At 53.7% G+C, this 24,402-nt stretch overlaps 1 protein-coding gene across 1 annotated transcript in view; it reads right to left on the reverse strand.

The window, feature by feature from the left end:
* USP36 (ubiquitin specific peptidase 36) overlaps positions 1-17,695 on the reverse strand; it is a gene marked incomplete at both ends in the record, with an annotated part of 33,895 nt that extends 16,200 nt beyond the window's left edge. Inside the window, 7 exons of the mRNA XM_080714150.1 lie at positions 1,588-1,670; positions 2,244-2,314; positions 2,749-2,816; positions 8,139-8,241; positions 8,849-8,959; positions 16,758-16,979; positions 17,443-17,695. Coding sequence (XP_080570276.1) covers positions 1,588-1,670; positions 2,244-2,314; positions 2,749-2,816; positions 8,139-8,241; positions 8,849-8,959; positions 16,758-16,979; positions 17,443-17,695 — 911 coding nt within the window. The remainder of the gene's footprint in view (positions 1-1,587; positions 1,671-2,243; positions 2,315-2,748; positions 2,817-8,138; positions 8,242-8,848; positions 8,960-16,757; positions 16,980-17,442) is intronic.
* Positions 17,696-24,402: the final 6,707 nt, after the last annotated feature.

Below are 24,402 nucleotides of genomic sequence, written 5' to 3' on the forward strand. Positions count from 1 at the left end.
GCCCTATGATAATCAAGTCTTTGTCAATGAGACCTGTGCCTTTCATCCACTTCAAAGGAAGCTCTCACAGGGTATCAGACACGAAAATTCCAAATAAAAAATACTTTTATCAGCCTGGTGTGGTGGCGCACACCTATAATCCCAGTACTTGGGAGGCTGACACAGGAGGATCACGAGTTTGTGGCTGGCCTCAGCTACTTAGTGAGGCCCTCTGCAACTCAGTGAGACCCTGCTTCAAAATAAAGAATAAAAAAAAAGGGCTGGGGGTGTAGCTCGGAGGTAGAATGCCCCTGGGTTCCATGCCCAGCAACCCCCCCCCCCACACACACACACAGTGACTCTGGGGATGCAACCCAGGAAAGAACAGACTAAAGCAACTGTGCCAGCCTAAGATGGGCAAACAGGAACTCGGAGCAAGCAAGCCAGGGGACAGGTGGGGAGCGAGGAGAGGGGCGCGGCGGTGAGCAGCCTAGAGCCAGGGACGGGCCCTCTCCAGCCAAGGAGAGGCGCCAGGCAACAACCCTGAAAAGCAGCGAAAATGTGCTTTGGTGACTGCGGCTTTAAAATTACCCATCTATAAAGACACGCACTCAGCAAGACTGCACAAGCACTGGGAAGGCGAGGAGCTCTGTCTGCTCCAACAGAAAGCCCCCGTGACACCCGAGGTTAGAAATGGAAGCTGCCAGCTGGCAGAGGTGGCGCACACTTATCATCCCAGTACTCAGGAGGCCGAGACAGGAGGACTGGAGGTTCACAGACAGCCTCAGCTACTTAGTGAGGCCCTCTGCAACTCAGTGAGACCCTGTTGCAAATAAAGAATAAAAAATAGAGCTGGGGTGTAGCTTGGAGGTAGAATGCCCCTGGGTACTGCAAAACAAAACAAAACAAAACAAAACAAACAGGGAAGAAGCTGCAGAGCCGGGCGTGGTGGTGCAGCTTGTAATCCCAGTACTTGGGAGGCTGAGACAGGAGGACCGCAGCTTTGCTGCCAGCCTCAGCTACTTAGTGAGGCCCTTCAGAACTAATGACACCTTCTTTCAAAATAAAGAATAAGAGGGCCAGGGGTATAGCTGGGAGGTAGAATAATCCTGAATCCTGGATTCAACCCCAGTACCAAATAAATAAACATGTAAATAAACAAACACAAATAAACACATAAATAAATAAACGCGGAAGCAGCAGATCCCATTTCTTGTGTGAGGCAGGACAGTGGCTGGTTCTCTGCCACATACTCTCAGTGAGACCCTGACCCAGTCCTCCCCTCGCGCTGACCTGGCTTTCCCACCTGGATGACAGGGACAAGGGTCCCCACTTGACAAGTCACCAGAGCGGGAGCCTTGAGAGCAGCGCCAGCGCCGTGCACAGTGCGGGCATGAGAGTGGCGCCATCCCTGCGGTGGTGCCGTCACGGGCTGTGTTGATGAGACACATGGCCCAAGGCATGCGGCCGGGGCACCTCGGGGCAGGGGTGCGGGAATTTACTGAGCCCAAGGCACGCAGCCGGGACAGCTCGGGGCAGGGGTGCGGGAACTTACTGAGCCCAAGGTATGCGGCCGGGGCACCTCGGGGCAGGGGTGCGGGAACTTACTGAGCACACATGTAGGCATTCTCCCCGCTCAGGACATCTGGTTTCACAAAGACTTCCAGAGCGCGCACGATGTTTGCAGCTTGCTGAGAAGGATGAAAACAGTTATGGAATAAAATAAACAGCAGGGAAATAGCTGACTCAAGGATTGCCAAGTTTAAGGTCTTTTTCAGGCGGACGCAGCATATCACAAAGCCTGGCTTGCATGGAAAGCACCGGCTCGCTGCCCTCCTGACACTGGGGACGCTCACAGGAGGGGCCAGGCCGAGCCCTCGGCGGTGGTAACGAGCTGGCCACGTGGGCGGCCACTTTCCCCACTGCAGCCGAGTCTGCTCAAAAGCCTGGCAGCCCAGCAAAAGCAGGGCCAGCCTCATGACCACGGCGGTGGACAGGAACGACACCAGGGCCCGGCCGCTGCAGCGCGTCACAGGCTCTCTCAAGCCTGTGACAGTGCTGACATTACTTAGGCCTCAGGACACAAAGCTCAGTGCTACCTCTGTTAGAAAAAGACTGCAGAGGAAGAAGGCTAAGAGGCCTGCACCAACACTACACCGCCTGGCTCAGGAATCCGGTCCCTGCTACTGTGATAACACGCGTGCACAGCTCTGCCTGCCTCTGGCCCCTCCCCTCGTGCGCGCAAACGCAGGGCCCGCCTGTACCCGGATCTCCAGCGCGATGTCCAGGTAGGGGTCGTAGGTGTCGGAGACACTCTTGCACACGGCGCACTTCACTGCGACAGAACAGAGAGGTGGTGGGCCCGCAGGCGCACCCAGGCTCTTAAGGCAGGACTGAGAGCGAGCGCTCAGCTGGCTTTTGTAAAGAACCCTGGAGAGCCAGGCGTTGGGACAGAGCTCCCCCTCCGCTGGTGCTCAGAGACGCCCAGCCTCCCCGAGCAGGAACCTCACCTGCCACCAGCGATGGCCCTCTACGGCAGACAGCAATGCTGCGAACTAGGGCCGTGGAGGAAAGCCGGCATCTCATCAGTCCACCCGCGGTGAACCCAACCCTCTCAAGGGAATCTGTCACGTGGGCCAAGTCAGCCAGCAGGAACCAAGGCTCCGGGCTCCGGGCTCCGGGAGTGCCCGGGCCGCGCCAGCGAAGGCTTGGGATATCCTGGGCAATGTGCTAATCCGGCAAGGCGGGGGAGCAAACATTGGCACTGACCTCGTGACCTGAGATAGCCTCCGAAGATCTGATGCACCAGGGTAGTAGCCTGAGTCTGACGGTCCAACCTGAAAAGGAAGCCGTGCACCTTGAAGCCCTGTTCCTGCCAAGCTGCCACTGTACCCGTCATCAGCTCAGCACTGCGCAGGACGCCCACCCCTGCCACCGGGCGCCGAGGCCTCTCTATAGAGCTCCCTCTAGCCAGCAACACAAGCCCCCTTCACAATGGACAGCCCCTCGCCAGTCCTCTCCACAGGGGGTCGAAGGCCACACCTCCCTGAGAGGGGTGCACGGGGAGGGAGCCTGCCCAACACAGGCTTGAGGGTCGGCTGCTCAGTAACCAGGACCTGGGCAGCCTGGGGGTGTCAAGCCCCCAATGCCTTGCAGAGTGAGGAGTGCCCAGCGCTCCTGCGTGGCAAGTCATCACAGGCTGGCCCCTCGGTCATCAGACTCTGCACAGCGCCCCATGTATGGCCTCTCTCACTACGATGTCTGCTACGAAACTGCCTTCCTCCGTCGCCAAGGGCCAAGGGTGCCAACCCATGGCTCTGGGTCCCCCCTAGACTACAGCACCATGGAGGCGCGCCCCTCCCTGGGTACCGCGGCCTCCAGGCCTGGGTCACAGAGCCGCCGGCCTCGACCTGCCTCCTCTCCTGACCCAAGACTGCCTGGGCTCTGGGAGTCGGGGAACACATTTATAAGTTGCAAAGTTAGGAGATGAAAAGTCAACTGCCACCATCTATTAGCATCGCCATTCATCAAAGGAAGGGGGGTTTAATTCCAAAAACTAGAGAGGAAATAGTCACAGAGCACTGTGTGAGCAAGTCCAGTGGGAAGCCAGGGAGCAGAGCCCGAGGGCACACACCCTCTGGAGATGGGGCAGCAGGGCGGGGTGGGGGGCCAAGGGCCGGGTGGAGGCCGGCTAGGACAGTCCCCAAAGGTATGCGTTCTTGGGGAAAGAAAGTAAACAGCAGGCAGGCATCCTTGAGACTGGGAGGGGGGAGCAAAGGGGGAACACTTGGAGTCCTTAAAACAGCCCCAAACTTCCAAAGGCTGCTGTCCTCCTGCCACCCCCAAAAAGGCCCTCAGATCTAGAAAATGCAGGCCGCCACGTGAGAGGAGCCTTGGTGTGGTGGCACACGCCTGCAACTGCATCTACACGGGAGGCTGAGGCAGGGGGTGGCAAGTCCCAGGCCAGCTTGCACGACTTAGTGAGACCCTGTCTCGAAGCGAGGATCGCAGGTTCGCCACCAGCCTGAGCTATTTAGTGAGACCCTACTTCAAAATAAAGAATAAAAAAAACAGGGCTAGGGGTGGAGCTTGGAGGAAGAATACCACTGAGTTTAAACTCCAGTACCACAAAAAAAAAAAAAAAAAAAGAAAACAAAACAAAAACCCACCAACAATCAACAACAGCAGCAAAACCCGCAAAGGGCTGGGATACAGCTGGGCGGCTGCACCAGGGCCGCACACTATGTCAGAGCGCCTCCACAGCTGTGCAGCTGTGACAGATGCTCTTGGTAAGAGGTTTTACAAATAAAAATCACAAAAGGGAGTAACTGAAGCCAGGAAAGGGACGGGAGACAAGCTGGTCCGGAGGGCTCATCACGCTGTCAAGAAGGGGTCAAGAGAACTCTGGCAGGGGAGCCAGAAGGCAGGAGGAAACAGGGTAACACTGGAGAGCAGGCAGGAGGAAACAGGGTAACACTGGAGAGCAGGCAGGAGGAAACAGGGTAACACTGGAGAGCAGGCAGGAGGAAACAGGGTAACACTGGAGAGCAGGCAGGAGGAAACAGGGTAACACTGGAGAGCAGGCAGGAGGAAACAGGGTAACACTGGAGAGCAGGCAGGAGGAAACAGGGTAACACTGGAGCGCAGAGCGAGATGCAATGAGCTAACACAGAACCGGACAAAGGCACCTTCCAGGACGCAGGACGCTGCCCTCACACGCGTCCCGGTGCTCCTGTGGGGTGCTTCCCACCGGGCTGGCACCCCAATGGAAGAGCACGCTCCCTAAGAGGCCCGGCCTGCCACCTCACGCACAGCAGGCAGGGCCACTGTGGCCAGACACAAGGCCGGGGCCGCCTTCTGCCAGCGTGTCCAGGTCAGTCAATGCACAGATGCAACCTCGTCACCGGTCAGGTGGCACTGTGGTTCCTGGGAAAGTTGGCCAAAAAGCTCTAAGGCACCTCGGTAAACCTGGCAGGCAGTTAAACAAAAGCTCCCCAAGGCCCCTGAGCGAAGGTCGGGTCACACCTGGGACAGCCTGCGCATGCTGTCCTCCTGAACCCACCAGAGGGCAGGCTGCCTGGCGAGGATGTGCTGGCCAGGAGGACACGAGGCAAGCTGGGCACCCGCAACTAATGCCCAGGGCTGAGTGAAGGTGGGCATGACCGGGGCACGTTCCAACTACAGAGTGACGCACACTGCGCTCTCAAGAGGAGAGAAGCCGGGCGCGGTGGCGCACGCTTGTCATCCCAGCATTCGGGAGGCTGAGACCCGGAGGATCGCAGTTCGCGGACAGCCTCGGCTACTTAGTGAGGCCCTCTGCAACTCAGTGAGACCCTGTTTCAAAATAAAGAATATAAAATTGGGCAGGGGGTGTAGCTCAGAGGTCAAATGCCCCTGGGTTCCATCCCCAGACCCACAAAAAAAAAGAGAGAGGAGAGGAAGAGGCAGGACAGATTCCACAGCAAAGGGCATCTGAAAAGGCTACACTCAGCAGGGCACGGTGACACACCCCTCCCTTCTCAGTACTTGGGAGCCTAAGACAGGAGGATCGAGGATATGAGGCCAGCCTCAGCAACTAAGTGAGATTATTTCAAAATAAAAAATAAATGCTTATAATCCCCACGCTTGGGAGGCGGAGACAGGAGGATCACGCAGGTTCGAAGCCAGCCTCAGCTGGTTTAAGAGACCCCGTTTCCAAATAAAAATATAAAATAGGTCTGGGAGTGTAGCCCGGAGGTAGAAGGCCCCTGGGTTCCATCCCTAGTACCACCAAAAAATAAATAAATAAATAAAAATAAATAAATAAAAAATAAAAAGAGCCGGGGGAAGCTGGGTGTGGCGGCACACATCAGTTTTCTCAATACTTGGGAGACCGAGACAGGAGGATAGCAGGTTCAAAGACAGCCTCGGCAACTTAGTAAGAGTCTTAGCCACCAAGTGAGACCCTATTTCAAAAGAAAACTTTAAAAGGGCTGGGAGTGGCTCAGTTAGAAAGCCCCTGGGCTCAATCCCCAGTAGTAAAGATGAATGAATAAAAGAATGAAAATAAAAGGGTAGACATAAAAGGTGTCGCTAGAACAAACATGTCAATCTTCCCAAAGAACAAAAGAAAACTTAAAAATAAGCAAAGAGAAAAAATAAAAAGCAAACAGAAAAAGCAGAGCAAATGTAACAACTGTAAAATACAATGAGAGCTGCGGACTAAGCCTTTAGTCACGACACATGGAGGGCGGAAGGTGCCGGGCGTGCCATGCGGGGCTGCAGTGCTCCCCAGAGTCCCGCCCCGGGGCTGCGGCTGAACACAGGGGCAGCTCATCAGCAGATGGAACCGCGAGGGCTGATGGACACAGGGAGACGAGCCCTGGTGGCAGGAAGCAGGTCCCTGGGGTTGTGCCGCAGGCTTGGCTCTCCTCCTCCAGACTGCACCAGGAGGCTCTGCCTCGCCTCGCGGGCGCCAGGAGCCAGCCGACCGTGGACTGACCCTCTGAAACTGCAAGCCAAGAGAAACCTTCCTGCTGTAGGTGTTCTTATCAGGTACTTCAGAAACAGCAACAAAAAGCTGACTAACACTCGCCTGTCAGTCTTCCCGTTTGGCTTACGAAGCAAGACCTAACTTTAGGAATGCCTACAACAGTTTCAGAGGGAAGTGGGCAGGTGTGAGGGCAGATGGACACCTCAGCTGAGGCTGCAAGGGGTGCGGTTCCGACAGAGGACAGGCCAGGACGCTGCACAACGCCAAGGGCGACACTGGCCAGTGACGGCAGGGCGAGCAGCCACCTGAAGCACAACCAAGGACAGGAGGCCGAGCAGACAGACACGGCGGGGCAGGCGCAGCACGACGCAGGACAGAGCGGGCTGCGGGCAAGGAGCGTGTCCCAGAAAAGACAGCAGCCAACAGCAGGGAGCTCAGGGACGCGCGTGCCAACGCCGCACACACAGCGGACCTTCGCCAACACTGACGGGCACGTATTGGGAAGGTCCAGAGAGATGTTACAAACACACTCTGATCGCTACGCAAACAGCACCCAGAATCGGCGACACCAAAGAAAAGGCTTTAGACAGCGCAACCTGGCTTTGCGGGGAGCTCACCACGTGGGACCCCCACAGCAGAGCACCGGAAGCGCGCAAGGAAGGTGTTCAGTGAGCACCCATCTCTCAGCTGCCACCCCACCTCCACTTCTGCTGCCCCTCCCGTGCCCAGACCACACACCTCGGCCCTTTCTCTCCAACAGCTCCCAACCTAAACCCCACTCTACCTAGCCCAGGCCTCCTGGACCTCTCCCACTAGCAGACCCCGGCAAGGTGGCCTGACCTCGGGAGGGCCGCTGCCTCCAGTGCGGGGCTGACCACTCCACTCCAGATTAGGACAACACTCCCGCAACCCGCCCTGCAGGCCTCAGCCGGGCCCAGCCACAGCCTGCCTAATGGTCCCAACTTCAGCTGCTGGGCCCGAGCGTCACTGCTCCAGAGGAGGTAGCACGATGGCTCCTCTTCCTTGACGTGTGGACTCCAGTCTCCCCTGCGACCGGCCACACTTCCCGTACGCTGGTGCAAATGCTGGGTGGTTGCCCAGTTCCCCCAACACCATGAGCTCCTCAGCTCCTCCCAAGCTGTGACCCCAGGACAGCAAAAACAGCCTCTGGTGATGTCCGCAGTCAGGCGAGGACGCAACCACCTGCTTCCTGCTCGACGCCTTCAAATGTGAAGGAACAGTAAGCTGGCAGAGCGGAACCTGGAGTTACAATCCTTCTAAGCTCGAGATTTCCTGCACCTTTGTGTCCTTTTACAGACACACTGTGATCCCCAGTATTCCCATCCCGTTTCAAGATAGTTTTACAAATTATTTTTAGAAATTTTAGGATGACTGGAAGCGGCCATGCCAATGGCTGAGCTTTCTAAAGAGACCTGCTAAGGCGCTCCCCCCCGGGAGCCGCGGGGACGGGGCCGCCTGCTCCCGCATCCTGCCGCGCGCTGCGCAGACGCAGAGGCTCGGAGACGGCCTCCTCCTGACCTGCCGCCAGTGCCCCGTGTGGGCTTCAGCAGAGCCAGCGCCTGCACAAACTCGCCACTTCTACAGACGAAGGCCTGGCCCCGGCCGCCAGCTGTCTCCACGGTGCTCCGGCCCCGCAGCCTCAGAAGCAGGGACACGAGGCACGTACTTGGCGTAGCCGTTCAGGCAGGCCTTCTGCATGGCGTCGATGGTGTACCGCAGGAACTCGTGCGCGTCCTCTTGGTTCCCAAACCGGAAGTGCCGGGCAATCTCTGCCAGAGGAAGAACAGGTTGAGCGGTGTGTGCCTGCCCTGAGCAGCCCACATGGCGGCCGATGACGCTCGCGAGGGGCACGAGGCCCAGGGCCCCCAGAGCGCCCAGTGCGTTTCCCACAGCACCATCGACGGCGACTCACTGCGCAGCTCCTCAGTTAGACGCCAGGGCTCTGACCCTTGCTACTCAGCAGCAAGTTCAAATGCCACCAAGACATGAAAGCGCCAGGGAGCTGCTCATCCAGGCCACGGAAGACACGTGGGGCAGTCGCTGCTCCTACCACCCACAGGTTCAAACCACCACCAGAGCCCCAGCTCTTCTGCCAAGTGACTGGGAAATGACTGCCATAGCCTGCTGGCACAGCCCTGCCCTCACTGCGTGCCCTCCTGCCAGCCTGGCCCGCCCCTGCCTGGCCAAACCTACCCGTCCTTCAAAACAGGACCCCGCCCGACCCCCGCCCAAGAGCCTCCCCCCTGACCTGGCCCCATTCCCCTTGGGTCTCCACAGCCGCACACAGGGCACTTGGCAGGAAAGCAGGCCTCATGACCTCCTCTCCTCCCACCCACTGGGCGGCACGGCCACAGCTGGTGCTGCGAACCCACTTACTTTTCAGGTCTCGGATGAAGGAGACGGGCTTGATGGCGTTGCCGCTGTTGGCGAAGGCCTGGACGATGTGGTTCTGCATGACGCAGAGCATGCAGAAGCTGCCCTGGTGACCTGCGGCGGGAGAGGTAGCTCAAGCCGAGCACTTGCCCAAGGCCGCACGGTGACCTCCACGCCAAGAGAGGTGGACCGCCGGCAGGGCCGCCTCCCCTCCCTGAACACTAGGCATCTCACGCCAGGACTCGACACCGCCACTGACCTGTGTGGGTCCTGTTCACACTTCAATCTTATAAATTTCCACAAAGAATAAGCCTGGCTCACAACAGGAAGCGTAAAAACTGCCCTTCGTTTCTAAGTGAGCCCACAGGGTAAGGTGCGCTGGGATTCCTGGAGCTCTACTTTGCACGGCAGACGCGAGACCGCTCTACCGTGCAGTGAACCCCTCGTGCTATTTATCAGGCAAAAGCTCCATGAAGAGCCAAGCAGTCAACAGCGTGGGTGCTGCGCACGCTTCCGCGCTCCTGCCACGGTGGAGCAAACCCCGCCGCAGACAACGGTACTGGCATCAACACACTCCACTGCCCCCAGCTGTGGGCCCGCTCGCCCCGCCAGGAGACCACTTGCTTCTCATCAAGCCCTAGCACACAGGCACACTCGCACCTCTACAACAGGATACCTGTGCATGTGGGGAGCACTAGGAATGAACTCAGGGGCGTCTACCTCTGAGCTACACCACAAGTTGCTAAGTGCCTCACTAAGTAGCTGAGGCTGGCCGCAAACCTGCGACCCTCTCGTCTCAGCCTCCCGAGTACCGAGATACAAGTGTGCACCACCATGCCTGGCTTGATAGACTTTTTAAATAGACTTATTTTTTATTTTGCAAAATTTAGAAAATTTAATTTTTGTCTCATCCATCCGTGGCACAGGATCTTCTATAGTTTCAACTTTGGCTTTCCTACTTGTAGACTCCGACGGTCCGCTGCCTTACCCAAAGACATGCTGTCAGACATCTTCCTAGAACCAAACATGAGTCCAGTGTGGAAGCCCACATTTGCACTACTTAAGCAGAAGCTTTGGAGAGCCTTCTACAAGCGGCTGCAGATTGGGCTGGTGGTATCCTTTAAACACAAGATGTACACGAACGTGGCACCGCCCAGCTCTTACCCATTTTAGAAGTCTTCCAGTAACACACTGGTGCACCAGCCCAACTCCCCCCGATCCCTCTCAACCCCAGGCTCCAGCTCCCTTCCTCCAGGGGACTGCCCTGGACCGGGCCATTTCCGCCCCCACTCAGAGGCATTCTATTAGCGTACTATGCTATCCACAAATAAATGCCATGGTAGCTGTGCTTCCAAACCTAACTTCTATAAACTCTGCCATGCAGTCAGGCATCAGGGATATCAGCAACTGGCTTCCTTAAAATCCCTCTTGTCAGGCATGGTGGTGCACACCTGTAATCCTGTCCCTGGGAGGCTCAGACAGGAGGACCACAGGTTTGAGGACAGCTTCAACAATTTAGCGAGACCCTGTTTCAAACTAAAAGAATAAAAAAGCCTGGAAAGTAGCTCAGAGGTAGAACATCCCAGGGTTCAACCCCCAGTGTGTCTGTGTCTGTCTGTCTGTCTGTCTGTCTGTCTGTCTGTCTCTCTCTCTCTCACACGTTCCACCGCCTGCCACCTCCGTGATGCAATCGTATGAACAGTTTTTTACATCCCTCTAAGAAGAACCTCCTCAAATATTGAGGCTTCACTGTAGACTTCTGTTTGACTTCTCCAACCATATCCATTTGTTAGTTTTAAATGGCAATGACGGTTGGAGGGCTCAAAAGTCAGACAAGAACAAATATCTGTTATTTAACAAAACACGAACTTAACAAATGTTAAGAGCTTTTTTTCAAAATCTGACTTAATCAAGATGAAGCGAAGCCTCCATCACTGTGAGCGCTGCTGACCTCTGCCCCGCTGAGCAGCTGCTCAGCAGGGACGAGGACAACCCAGGCAGCGCGGCCTCCCCGCCCAGGCAACGCGCTATGTTAACTTGCTTTTATTTTTCTCTTCTTTCGCAGTACTGGCGACTGAACCCAGAGGCATTCTACCACTGAGGCACACCTCCGCCCTTTTTACCTTTCAAGTCAGGGTCTAAGTTACTCTCTGCTGGCCTCGAAGTTGTGATCCTCTCATCTCATCTTCCGAGTACTAGAATTACAGGACTGCACCTGGCTGAGATTGATTTAGCGGGTAAATGGACACACACTTCTTCTTCTTTTTTTTTTTTTTTTTTTAGTGGTACTGGGGGTCGAACCCAGGGGCATTCTACCTCTGAATTACACCTCCAGCCCATTTTATTTTTGGAATATGGCCTCACTAAGTTGCTAAGGCTTGCCTTGAACCTATCCTGTCTCAGTCTCCCAAGTACTGGGATCATAGGCGTGTATCCCCATGCCTGGCTGGACACATTTTTCACGCAGTAAAGAAAAACATAACTCAAAAGCCAAGCCCATAACTTCAAAGACACCTGGGAAAGAACTACTATAGGAGAGGACTTAACTCTGGGATCCTCCTGGGCTTCTCAAGAAAGCACTTCTCTACTAGCTAACGACTGCGGCAGAGGTGGCCTGGCTCGTGTCAGGAGCCGTGGCTCTCTGCGCACACGGGAGATGCTGGCCAATGCACCGAGGACCGCCCAGGCCCTGTAGGCAGCACGCTGGAGGAGGGTGTGCAGCCAGGCCCCAGGGGTCAGCAGATCTGGTGGGGGTGGGAGTGAAGAACACAGCTTCTGTCCCCGAGTGCTACTCTGAAAAGCGGAGAAGCCACAGCATCTCAACATCTCAGAGCAACGCTGGCCCCTGCCGCTCCCAGGAGGGCCCACCTGGCTGCCCTGCGCGCAGGCCTCTGTGACACACTGCAGCCCCCTGCGCCAGGGTACCAGGATTCAGAGATGTGACCTAGTTGTAACTACATTAATCATCACTAAGCTGCCAAACGGCCCAAAAGCTATTCCTACAAAGAAACCAAGGAGGGCAGCGGCTCCGTGGTCAAGCGGGAAGCAAGAGGCGAGCCTCGTGTCTGGCCACCGTGGCACCCTGCGGCCAAACCGGAAACAAGGACCTCACCCAAAGGCCGCAGAACAGCCTCAAAACGCCCAGGTGACTGCAAGCAGGGATGATGGCCCCACCCCACCCCACCCCCTGGACAGCGGCTTCCTCTCAGAAGTGCACGCTGCCCCCGACAGATGCGGCTAGCTCTCCTAACCAACCCAGAACTTTATCCCAGCGCTGCTTCGCCAACGTTCCCATCCCCTGGCTCGGATTCTTCATAGTTCACTTTTTTTGTGTGTGGGTCTGGGGATGGAACCCAGGGGACAGTTACCTCTGAGCCACACCCCCAGCCCTATCCTTTATTCTTTATTCTGAAACAGGGTCTCACTACTAAGTTGCGGAGGACCTACGTAGCTGAGGCTGTCTGCGAACCACGATCCTCCGGTTTCAGCCTCCCAAATGCTGGGATGACAAGCGTGCCCACCACGCCCGGCTTAGTTCACCTTGCTTATCCGTTTATTTTTCCTTTAAAGTCTTATCACAAACAGGCCTATCTAGACACTAGTGTCTTGCCTTTTATCTTCACAAGTAGAAATCCGTCCTCTCTCTGGTTTTCTGGGACTCTGTTCTTCACTGGACAGTTGTTATTCATTCACAAGCGAGCCTACACGCCTGGGCTCTGCTGGATACCCTTTCTCGATGGGACTGTGATTCAGGTACTCATTTTGTAGACGAGCTCGTAGGTTCATTGGGTTTTGCTGCAGATGTTCTTTTTATTTTCTGAGATGGAGTCTACACTGCCCAGGATGACCTCAAATCCCTGGCTCAAGGGATCCTCCTGTCCCATCCTCCCACGGAGTTGGGACTGCATTCGCGCCACCATTCCCGAAAGATGCTTAGCTCTTGTCTGCAGAAGAACTGCTGGACAAGACTTCTCGGAGGTTAATGCCAGACTGTGTCTCAGCGTGGTTACGCCAGTTCAGGCCACAGCTGAAGCTGCACCCCAGCTGATACTTGTACTGAGCCCCCTTCTGGCCACAGGCACACAGAGTTACGGAGCAGCACCCTAGGGTGGCTCTCGGGCCTGCGCGGCCAGGCCTCGCTGCGCCTTTCTCTGACCTTGAGTTTCCTCTTCTGCAGGATGCCTGCTCGTCATTTCATTTTTAACTTTTGGCACTGGGGACTGAACACAGGGGCACTTTACCACTGAGCTACATCTGTTAGCTTACATTTCTGACTGGTGGTCCTCCTGCCTCAGCTTCCCAAGCGGCTGGGATCGAGATGTGCCCCGCCATTCCTTGCTCATGATCGGGTCTTTGCAGGTTGTTTTTTGCTTGCTGATTTGCAGTTCTTTATACATTCCTCCTACCGATGCTTTGTTTACGTGTGCCAAGGTTTGTTTCCCAGCCAGTAGCTAATCTTTTAATTTTCTTTAAACCATTATCTTCATCCTGGCATCTCATACACAGGATACCGGGGCATAATTTAATGTCTTTCTAATGAACCAAAGTCCCTAATTCTAACATGGTTGAATTTACCAACTTTTTTTCTATTACTGTTAATGCTGTGAAACTTACAAACTCAAAATCACCCATCCCAAAGTTAGAAAATATTTACCTACCTTTATTATAAATGCACTAGGTTTTACTTTTTTTTTTTGGTAGCACTGGGGTTCCTGGAAGCCCTTTTACTTCTGGGCTACACTCCCAGACCTATTTTGTATTTTTTCATTTGGAAACAGGGTCTCTTAAGCCAGCGCGGCTGGCTCCGAACCAGTGCGATCCTCCTGTCTCCACCTCCCAAGCGCGGGGATTACAAGCGTGTGCCACCACGCCTGGCTAGGTTTTACTTTTGCTACTAAATCTTTTAATCTTTTTTAACAAACAATGTGAAATGAAGACCCTATGTCATGTCTTCCATTTGAAAACTCAAGTTTTTTTTTTTTTTTTTATTATAAAGACGGATCCCTGTATGAGGGAAGCTACGCCCACCACCACACATCCACATGCATGCGGTCTGCTGCCTGGCGCCGAGTTCTGTTCCACTGGCCAGTACGTCTCTCCTGATCTCTGACTATGACATTTTAACCTCTGTAACTTTATGATTTGGTAGAGTATATCCCCTCTCACAGTCTTCTAGTATCTTGGAGGGTTAAGGCCAGCCTGAGCAACTGATTGACACCTTACCTCAAAATCAAAAACAGGATTTGAGATGTAGCTCACTGGTAGAGTTTGGCTAGCATGTGTGAGGCCCTGGCTTCTTTATCTGCAGACACACACATACACACACACACATGTGTACGTCTTGGCAATTTTTGGTCCTTTGCTTTTCTACATCAATTTTAGAACCAACTGGATACACATTAAGCGTACTCTGGAGAGAGCCACCATTGCAATAGTCTTCCCTTCCAATTTAGGTAGGGTCACTTTATGTCCTTCAGTAAAGGTCTTCTGCTTACATTGCTAAACTTAGGTCCAGATTTTATTGCATATGTTGCCCTTTTTTTTTTTAAGGATAGCAAAATGCTTCTTTGGTGTAGACATTCAACTGACTTCTATATATTAATGTCATGTAGCCTTGCTCAATTTACAATTTGTCTCTATATTCTTTTGGTTTCTTCTGCAGAAACACTGTTTTCAAATTGAAATAGGACACCCCCCCTCGTTTTCTGTACACTGTGGCTCTGGCAAGATGAACACGGTCTTTAAACAGAGGTGGCTAGGACAGCCATTCGTGCCGCAGCTCTTTAAAATGTAGGCTGCCAATACTTTACTTAGAACGATGCTTTGATGCTGTTTGTGGGTTTTAACAGATGCTCTATATCAGATTAAAAACTGCCCTCCTCTTATTGCTCTGCTAGCTTTATTCTTTTAATCAAGAATATTTATGGTTGGGAGGCTAAGACAAGACGACTGCAGATTTAAGGTAAGCCTGGGCAACTTGGCAAGACCCCGTCTCAAAATAAAAAAGGACTGCAGACGCTCAGTGGTAGTGCACTCCTGGGTTTGGTCCACAGTAATGCATAAAAAAGAAGGAAAAAGCGAGTGTTTTGGAGGCATCTATTTTCAGGTGACGTTCTCCCTGATGTCAATATGGTAATAGTAATTCAGCCCGTGAGCAGCAAAAGCAGCACCCACTTACTTACACGGCCCACTTTCTGGGCCCAGGCCTATTCCGAGCACTTGACAGAAAGCATGTGCGCTTCACGACTCTGCGAGGAAGACGGCATCATCGCTCTGCAGAAGAGGGGGAGCCCGCGGAAGCTGTGGGACTGTTTAGACAGCGGCTCAGCAGCGGGTCTGGGAGGAGCCCCGCCACCTCGGGGCTGTCTCACACAGCAGCTCAAGAGTTTTCAGCCGGCAGAGCGCCTCTGCAGCCCAGGATGGACACAAAAGCCTCTTCAATCTGCTGGGGTTTTGTCTACAAATTTAGACCCAGTTCATGAGTCAAATGAGATTGAAACTTTTCTTTCTCCTATTGCTCATAATTTTAAAATCCAAGTTACAGGAACCTCACAGAACAAGCTAGGGAGTATTCTCCCTTTTTTGATTTACTAAAAAAGTTTGTGAAAGACCGGTATGATAGAGTTCGTGTGTGTGTGTGTGTGTGTGTGTGTGTGTGTGTGTGTGTGGTGTGTTACTGGGGATTGAACCCAGGAACATTTTACCTCTGACCTACGCCCTCAGCCCTATTTTTTATTTTGAAACAGAGTCTCACTAGGTTAAGTCTCACTACTTGCTGAGACTGTCCTTGAACCTGTGACCCTCCTGTCTCAGCATTCTGAGTACTAGGATTGCAAGTGTGCATCACCACACTGGGCTATGATTTAGTTCTTCTAAGTTTCAAAGAACTTACTCATAAAATTGTCTCAGCCTGATGTCTTTTGTGGGAAGATTTTTATATCTTCTTCTGTTTTAGACTTGATATCTTATTTCATCTTTAAATCAGTTCTCTCTCTCTCTCTCTCTCTTTCTTCAGGCATCCTACTTCCAAGCTCCATCTCAGCCCCTTTTAAAATTATTTAAATTGTGAAAGAGGGTCTTGCTAAGTTGCTGAGGCTGGCTTTGACCCTGCGCTCCTCCTGTCTCGGCTCCCAAGTACTAGGATGACAGGCGTGCACCACCACGCCTGCCTTCTTTAATCAACTCTAATTTCTACTCTGGAACTTGTTTAATAACATCAATTGGTATAATAGACTATGAAATAAGAAATATGCATATTGTGGCGGCATCTTCTGAAAACACCCAGGGCAGCTGAGCGGGGCGGCACAGCCTGGAACCCAGGGCCTGGGAGGCTGAGACAGGACTGCAGATTCAAATCAGCCTTGGCAACTTGTGAGGCCCCTGCAACCCAGAGAGACCCTGCTTCAGAACAAAACAATAAGACATGGCTAGAGGTATAGTTTGCAGGTAGAATGGCCCTGGGTTCAATCCCCAGTACCCACCACACAAAAAAGAAAACCCTCATTTCTATGGGGTAATTGTTTCCAGAAAGTCTGCACACATACAGCTTGAGCGATGTGACCGCATGACCTGTCCTCACATCTGGCTGTTTGGCGTTTCCTGTGGTGCGGGGGGCTGAACCCAGGGACCTCTGAGCTATCTCCAGCCCTATTGTATTTTGCTATTTTTTTCAAACAGGATCTTGCTAGGTTGTGGAGTCTCCCTACATCGCTGAAGCTGTCCCTGAACCCGCGCCCTTGTCTCGGCCTCCCAAATACTGAGATTGCAGGAGCGCGCCGCTACGCCGGCTGCTGCAAGGCGGGCTTTGCGCTCCCTGCCCTCCTTCCTCGGCCACTTCTAGCCTCTGAGGGCGGCCTGCGTGCAGGTGCACCCAGCAACAGCCAGCTCCTGCCGCCCCACCGGCCCCACTCACACATCCTCGCGTGCTCCTTGGAGAGCAGGTAGTTGGCCAGGGGCGGCGTGTAGGTCAAGCACTGGATGGTGGAGTTGAGGAAGCAGGTGTTACCCAGGTTGTGCAGCCCCGCGCCAACGCGGAAGACGCGCTCCCACCGCAGAGACAGCCGCTCGGTGGGGAAGAGCACTTTCTGTGGGGCTGGGACCCCATCACCGCGGCTGCTGCCCGGGCGCTCGCTGCCTGTGGAGGAAGGGACAGGGAAGAGGGCGGGTAAGTCCAGGCACAGAGAGCCTAACACGCACGCTTAGCGTGGTGCTCGGAACACGCCCCTGGGAACTGGTGCCACCCGCCCCCAGAGATCCCCAGGGTAAAGGCAGTCAGTCGTGCCGCGACCTCCACACGCTCCGGTCTAGAACTCAAGACGCTTCTGTGGATGAGGAGGAAACCTGGCCGCGGCCCTGCACCGTCCAGCACCCCCACAGCCCACCACATTTCGCTTTCTATTTCCAAGCCTGGCTTTTGATCTGTCAAGCCCTGGGGCGTGGGGCATATTCCAAGGGAATCCCGAGCACAGACGCCCTCCTCCCAACCCTACGTCTCAGGACACCTAACACTAAGACCCACAGCGCCCGGGACGCGGGCGGTCATCGTGCTAACGCCACCCCAGGGCCGTCCCCAGCCAGCACAGGGGCTGCGGCGGTACCCGGTCTCTTGGCCTGCAGCTCATCTCCACTCTCAGGGCGACCGGCCCCCTCTGTCTTTGGGTTGAGCAGCACGTATTTGCTCTTCAAGGACTCCAGCTGGTAGGAGAAGCTCTTGCTGGCCGGCTCGAACTCAATCCTCTGCAAAAGGACCTTCTTGGCAGAGGCGGCCAGGAGCCTACCCAGCTCCCCATCTTCAGCAGAGTCCTTGCGGCCTGGTTTCAGGGCCTCCTTCAACTTATCGACTATTGGCATGGTGCATCCCTGTGGGAACAAGAAGGAACAAGAACATACGAATAGTAAGTCCCAGAAATGAGAACACACTTCTACTTGTAATGCCAGTACTTGGGAGGCTGAGACAGGAGGGTCGCAGGTTTGTGGACAGCCTCAGCAAGTAGTGAGACTCTCAGTAACCTAGTGAGAACATGTTTCAAATAAAAATAAATAAAGAAAGAAAGAAAGAAAGAAAGAAAGAAAGAAAGGAAGAAATAGATATAGTATCTCACTAAGTTTAAGTTGTCGAGGCTGGTCTCAAAGCTGCAATCCTCCTGCCACAGCCCCCAAAGTACTATTCGAGGGCTGTACCACAAGACTCAGCCTCTTTTTGTGTTTCTAATGTGGATGTAAGTAAAGTTTTAAATTATATTAGTGGCTCTTATTATATGTCTATCAGTGCAGGTACAAATTATCTCCCTAAAAGTGAGATAGGGGGAAAAATAAGTTTTTTTTAAAAGCCAGGAAGAAGAGAGGAGAAAAAAGAACAAACAGCCAGGCATGGTGGCTCAAGCCAGTACTTGGGAAGCTGAGACAAGAGGATCACAGGTTTGAGACCGGCCTCAGCAACCAAGCCAGAGCGTCAAGCAACCTAGTGAAACTGTTTCAAAATAACAACAAAGCTGGGCGGGCATGCCTGTAATCCCAGCACTTGGGAGGCTGAGACAGAAGGACTGAAGGTTTGAGGACCGCCTGGCAAGTGTTGAGACTCTCACCAACCTAGCAAGACTCTGTTTCAGCCGGGCGTGGTGGCTCAGGTTTGTAATCCCAGCATTTGGGAGGCTGAGACCAGAGGATTGTGGTTCGTGGACAGCCTCAGCTACTTAGTGAGACTCTGTTTCAAAGTAAAGGGGAAAATAAAAAGGGCAGGAGATGTAGCTTGGAGGTCAAATGCCCCTGGGTTCCATCCCCAGACCTTCAAAAAAAAAAGACTCTATTTCAAAAGAAAAATAAAATTGGGCCAGGCATGGTGGTGCACGCTTGTAATCCTAGTGCTTGGGAGGCTGAGATGGGAGGATTGCACAGGTTCAAAGCCAGCCTCAGCTACTTAGTGAGACCCTGTTTCCAAATAAAGTATAAAAAAAAATAGGTCTGGGAGTATAGCCCGGAGGCAGAGAAGCTCCTGGGTTCCACTCTCAGTAACACACACACACACAATAAATTAATTAATTAATTAATTAAAATAAAATAAAATTGGGTTGGAGGTTTAGAGGTTTAACTCGGAGGTAGAATGCCTCTGGTTCAATCCCTAGCACCACAACAAAACCCCAACAAGCAGCACTTAGTAAGTCCCTCTGCAACTCAGTGAGACCCAGTTTAAAAATAAAATATAAAAAAGGGAGCCTGGCATGGTGGCGAAGGCTTGTAATCCCAATCCCAGCATTAGGGAGGCTGAGACAGGAGGATCATGGTTTGTGGCTAGCCTCAGCTACTTAGTGAGACTTTGTTTCAAAATAAAGAATACAAAGTAGGGCAGGGGGTGTAGCTTGGAGGTCGAATGCCCCTGGGTTCTGTCCCCAGATACACAAAACAAAATAAAAATAAAAAATAAAAAGGGATCAGGGCATAGTTTGATAGTTTGGAGGTAGAACGCCCAGGGGGGTTCAATCCCCCAGTACAAAAAAAAAAAAAAAAAAAAAAAAGAACAAAAGAAAGAAAAGAAAAAGAACAAAGGACAGACCTAGAACAAGAAAAGCAGAGCAGGCAGGTGGGCACGCAGGCTCTGGAAGGCGGCAGGCCATGGCACCGACCACCTGTAGCTACGGACCCAGAGACAAGTACTTTAACTTCACAAGGTGTCCTATTCTTGGGTTGTAAAATATGGACAAAAATAGCCAGGAAGGTGGCTGCAGGGATTAGTCAGCCAGTCACTGCGGGAGCCCCGCATGTAGGACTGATGCCCCACTAGTGCAGCCGCACGGCGGCGGTGACAGCAGATCCCTGCGCCCCGCGGCCACCGCACTCCTGGCCACCACCTTCCCACCCCACCTTGTACTGCAACCATCCTAGCCCGGGTTAGACTCCTTGGGTCACATTTGGAAGATGTGTCCCTGACTTCGCTGGCTTCCCTGTCACCAGCACCCAGCCTGCCCTGGAAGGTCACTGCCCTGGAAGGTCAGGCACACCCCCAATCCCCACTCCAGACAGCAAGGGTCTTTTCCACCAGCTCCTATCAGGCCATTAAAAGTTATCACCAGGGGTCATCTCATTCCATACCGTGGTCATATCTTTCTCTATAAAAATTTCCATAAACAAGCCAGGCGTGGTGGCGCACGCTTGTAATCCCAACATTTGGGAGGCTGAGACAGGAGGATCATGGTTTGCAGACAGCCTCAGCTACTTTGTGAAGCCCTCCACAACTTAGTGAGACCCTGTTTCAAAATAAAGAATTAAAAAAAATATATAGGGCAGGGGGTGTAGCTGGGAGCTCAAATGCCCCTAGGTTCCATCCCCAGACCTGCCCCCCCCAAAAAAAATCCATAAACAACAGACATGCAAGAAACTTTTTTTTTTTTTTTTTTTTTTACAAAAGCACACACATGTTCCCTGGTATGAGGGTATCAGAGAGCCTTTTCCAATGAGGAATGTCTGAGACTTCTGACCAAGGGAACAATTGGTGCTGGGTGGAGTGGAGGTAACTCAGCAGTGGAGACACACAGAAACCTTTGCAGGCTTACCTGGGATGTGTGGACCTGGTCTGCAGCTTCCTCTTACAGCAGGGACTCCAGTTCTCAAGGGGCGGGCCAATCTGACTGGATGGTGCTTGCTGGACACCTGAGCTCAGAAGCCCCAGATGTTGGCCTGCTCAGTCACCAGTGCTGCCCAGGGAGCGTCCAGAACAAGTGTCAGCACCTGCGGGGTGAGCAGTGAGACCGTCACCTAGGCTGTTGCCACCTAGACTGGCACCTAGGCCACTATCTAGGCTATCACACAGACCAACACCTAGACCATCACCTAGACCTAGACCACCACGTAGACCACCACCTAGACCATGACCTAGGCCATCACCTAGACCATGACCTAGACCGTCACCTAGACCACCACCTAGGCCATCACCTAGAATACCACCTAGGCCGTCACCAAGAATACCACCTAGGCCACCACGTAGACCACCACCTAGACCATCACCCAGACCATCATGTAGACCGTTACCGAGGCCATCATCTAAACCATGACCTAGACTGTTACCTAGGCCATCACCTAAACCATGACCTAGACCACCACCTAGGCCATCACCTAGGCCGCCACCTAGACCATCACCTAAGCTGTCACCTAGACCACCCCCTAGGCCATCACCTAGGCTGTCACCTAGACCACCCCCTAGGCCGTCACCTAGGCTGTCACCTAGACCACCACCTAGGCTGTCACCTAGACTACCACCTAAGCTGTCACCTAGACCACCACCTAGGCTGTCACCTAGACTACTACCTAGGCTGTCACCTAGACTACTACCTAAGCTGTCACCTAGACCACCACCTAGGCTGTCACCTAGACTACTACCTAAGCTGTCACCTAGACTACTACCTAGGCTGTCACCTAGGCGGTCACCTAGACTACTACCTAGGCTGTCACCTAGACCACCACCTAGGCTGTCACCTAGACTACTACCTAGGCTGTCACCTAGACCACCACCTAGGCTGTCACCTAGACCACCACCTAGGCCGTCACCTAGACCACCACCTAGGCCGTAACCTAGGCTGTCACCTAGACCACCACCTAGGCTGTCACCTAGACCACCCCCTAGGCCGTCACCTAGGCTGTCACCTAGACCACCACCTAGGCTGTCACCTAGACTACTACCTAAGTTGTCACCTAGACCACCACCTAGGCTGTCACCTAGACTACTACCTAAGCTGTCACCTAGACCACCACCTAGGCTGTCACCTAGACTACTACCTAGGCTGTCACCTAGACTACTACCTAGGCTGTCACCTAGACTACTACCTAAGCTGTCACCTAGACCACCACCTAGGCTGTCACCTAGACTACTACCTAAGCTGTCACCTAGACTACTACCTAGGCTGTCACCTAGGCGGTCACCTAGACTACTACCTAGGCTGTCACCTAGACCACCACCTAGGCTGTCACCTAGACTACTACCTAGGCTGTCACCTAGACCACCACCTAGGCTGTCACCTAGACCACCACCTAGGCCGTCACCTAGACCACCACCTAGGCCGTCACCTAGGCTGTCACCTAGACTACTACCTAGGCTGTCACCTAGACCACCCCCTAGGCCGTCACCTAGGCTGTCACCTAGACCACCACCTAGGCTGTCACCTAGACTACTACCTAAGCTGTCACCTAGACCACCACCTAGGCTGTCACCTAGACTACTACCTAAGCTGTCACCTAGACCACCACCTAGGCTGTCACCTAGACTACTACCTAAGCTGTCACCTAGACCACCACCTAGGCTGTCACCTAGACTACTACCTAGGCTGTCACCTAGACTACTACCTAAGCTGTCACCTAGACCACCACCTAGGCTGTCACCTAGACTACTACCTAAGCTGTCACCTAGACTACTACCTAGGCTGTCACCTAGGCTGTCACCTAGACTACTACCTAGGCTGTCACCTAGACCACCACCTAGGCCGTCACCTAGGCTGTCACCTAGACCACCACCTAGGCCGTCACCTAGACCGCCGCGTAGGCCGTCATCTAGGCCTAGACCATCACCCAGGCCACCACCTAGGCTGTCATGTAGACTATCACCTAGGCCATCACGAGAACCATCTCTCTTCCCTGTTGTCTCTTCCCGTGGATGCAGTGTGGGGACTACAAACTTCTACCAGGAAGAAGTCGTCATTAAGGTTAAAGAGATATCTCTGGAACTAAATTTCAGAACGAGTCCTGAGAATTGTGCTCCCTAGCCACAAAATTATTGCAATATGTGTGTCATGAAAACACCGTTTTCTGCTTTACATCTGTGTGTGCGTTCTTGGGAATTGAACCCAGGGGCATTCTACATCTGAGGTACACCCCCAATCCTTTTTCTAAATGTATATTTAAAATGGGGGGGGGTCTCACTAAATTGCCAAGCCTCACTACGTCGTCACTAAGGCTGTCCTCAAACCTGCGATGTCTCAGCCTCCCAAGTGCGGGGATTGCAGGCATGCTCCGCCACTCTTGGCTCTGCTCTACATTTAACCCTTAACACTCCCCAGCCTTCCAGTCAACTCCAGTCTAAAAAAAAAAATCTCATTTCAGACAGAAAGAGGCAATAATAATAACAGACAATAACCCCAGACTTTTAGATTTCATCTGCCAGCACAACATTTTTTAAATTGAGGAGATATAAAAGTTGAATTTTTACTTTGTTACTTATGGATTTTAACTTCCATCTACAGTCACTATAATTACAGAAAATTAAGCTACTCAAGTGGTTCAAGCAAAAACATCCGCACAGGTGCAAATCAGAGCCACAGCCATGTGCACACACCGCGGCCCCACCGCTCAGCTCCCGCAGCTGCCTGACCAATCACTACCCACCTCCCCGGCCCCTGGGTACCCTGCATCCGGCCTCAGGCCTTTCATTTCACCCAGGAAGATCCCAGAATACGGGACACTCTGGACAGCAAAGACACGGGCCCCGGGAAACCTCCCTGCAATGTCGCTGGGGGTTTCTGTTTGGTCAGGACTCACCCCTTACCGTGGACAGGTAAAAATTCTGTCCTGGACGAACACACGCCCACCAGCTTCTGTTCAGGAACCACTTTGCCAGAGGATAAATGAAACTCGGGAGATTTAACCCAATTCCACTGAGATAACGTAAACCAAATACAAAACCAGATTTCTTTCTCTCTCTCTCTCTTTCTCTCTCTCTCTCTCTCTCTCTCTCTCTCTCTCTCATCATGCCAGTGCATTATAAGCAAAACATAATTTTTCAGGTCATGGCAGGAAAACCAGTCTTCTCCAATTCCACCTGAAATGTGTGATAACCGAAAAACGCACGCTCCCTGGTGCAGAAACCGAGACGACGCTCTTGGAATCACCAAGAGGCCGCTGATGGACACACTTATCAGCTCGCTCACGGCCTCGGGAAGGGCACTCTCCCCAGGGAGCCGATCGACACGCGCTTCTACCTCGGCGAGGATTTCTGCGCAACTTCCTTGGGATAGACGCCATTTAAAGACATCCCCTCGGCTGCTCCTGCCTCTGAGTCCACTTCTCCAGGAAAAACTGCGCCAGAGACTCACAGGGTCAACCACGTGTGCGGGGTGGGGGTGGGGACTGGACCCTGCGGCCGGGGCTCCCGCCGGGCATCCCCGCCCCGGAGCCCGCTCCTCGGCGTCCCGGCGCCGCGCGCCGCGCATGCGCAGGGCTACCTGCCCTCCCGTCCGCCCTGGACGCTGCGCCCCCGGCCAGGCCCGGGGCAGGGGCTCGGCCGCAGTGACCGCCGGGAAGGCCCCTTCCGCGCGCCTCGGGGCGGGGACCCCTCTGCCGCAGCCCGCTGCAGGGGAGGTCTGCAGCCTCCCGAGCAGGCTCTATGGGCGCAGGCTGCCCGGCGCGGCCAGGCTCCTCCATCCTCGCCGGCGCCGCGCCGCGGGGACCCCGCGACCCCGGGCCCTTCGCGGACCCCCAGGCGCTGCCGGGGTCGCCCCAGACCCTCGCGGGCCCTGCCCGCGGACGTCACGACCCGCTCGCTGCCCGGCCGTCCACGGGGGTGCCCCGGCCCCGCCGCA

Source organism: Muscardinus avellanarius (assembly GCF_963383645.1).
Source record: "Muscardinus avellanarius genome assembly, chromosome: 16".
Taxonomy (NCBI): Eukaryota; Metazoa; Chordata; class Mammalia; order Rodentia; family Gliridae; genus Muscardinus; species Muscardinus avellanarius.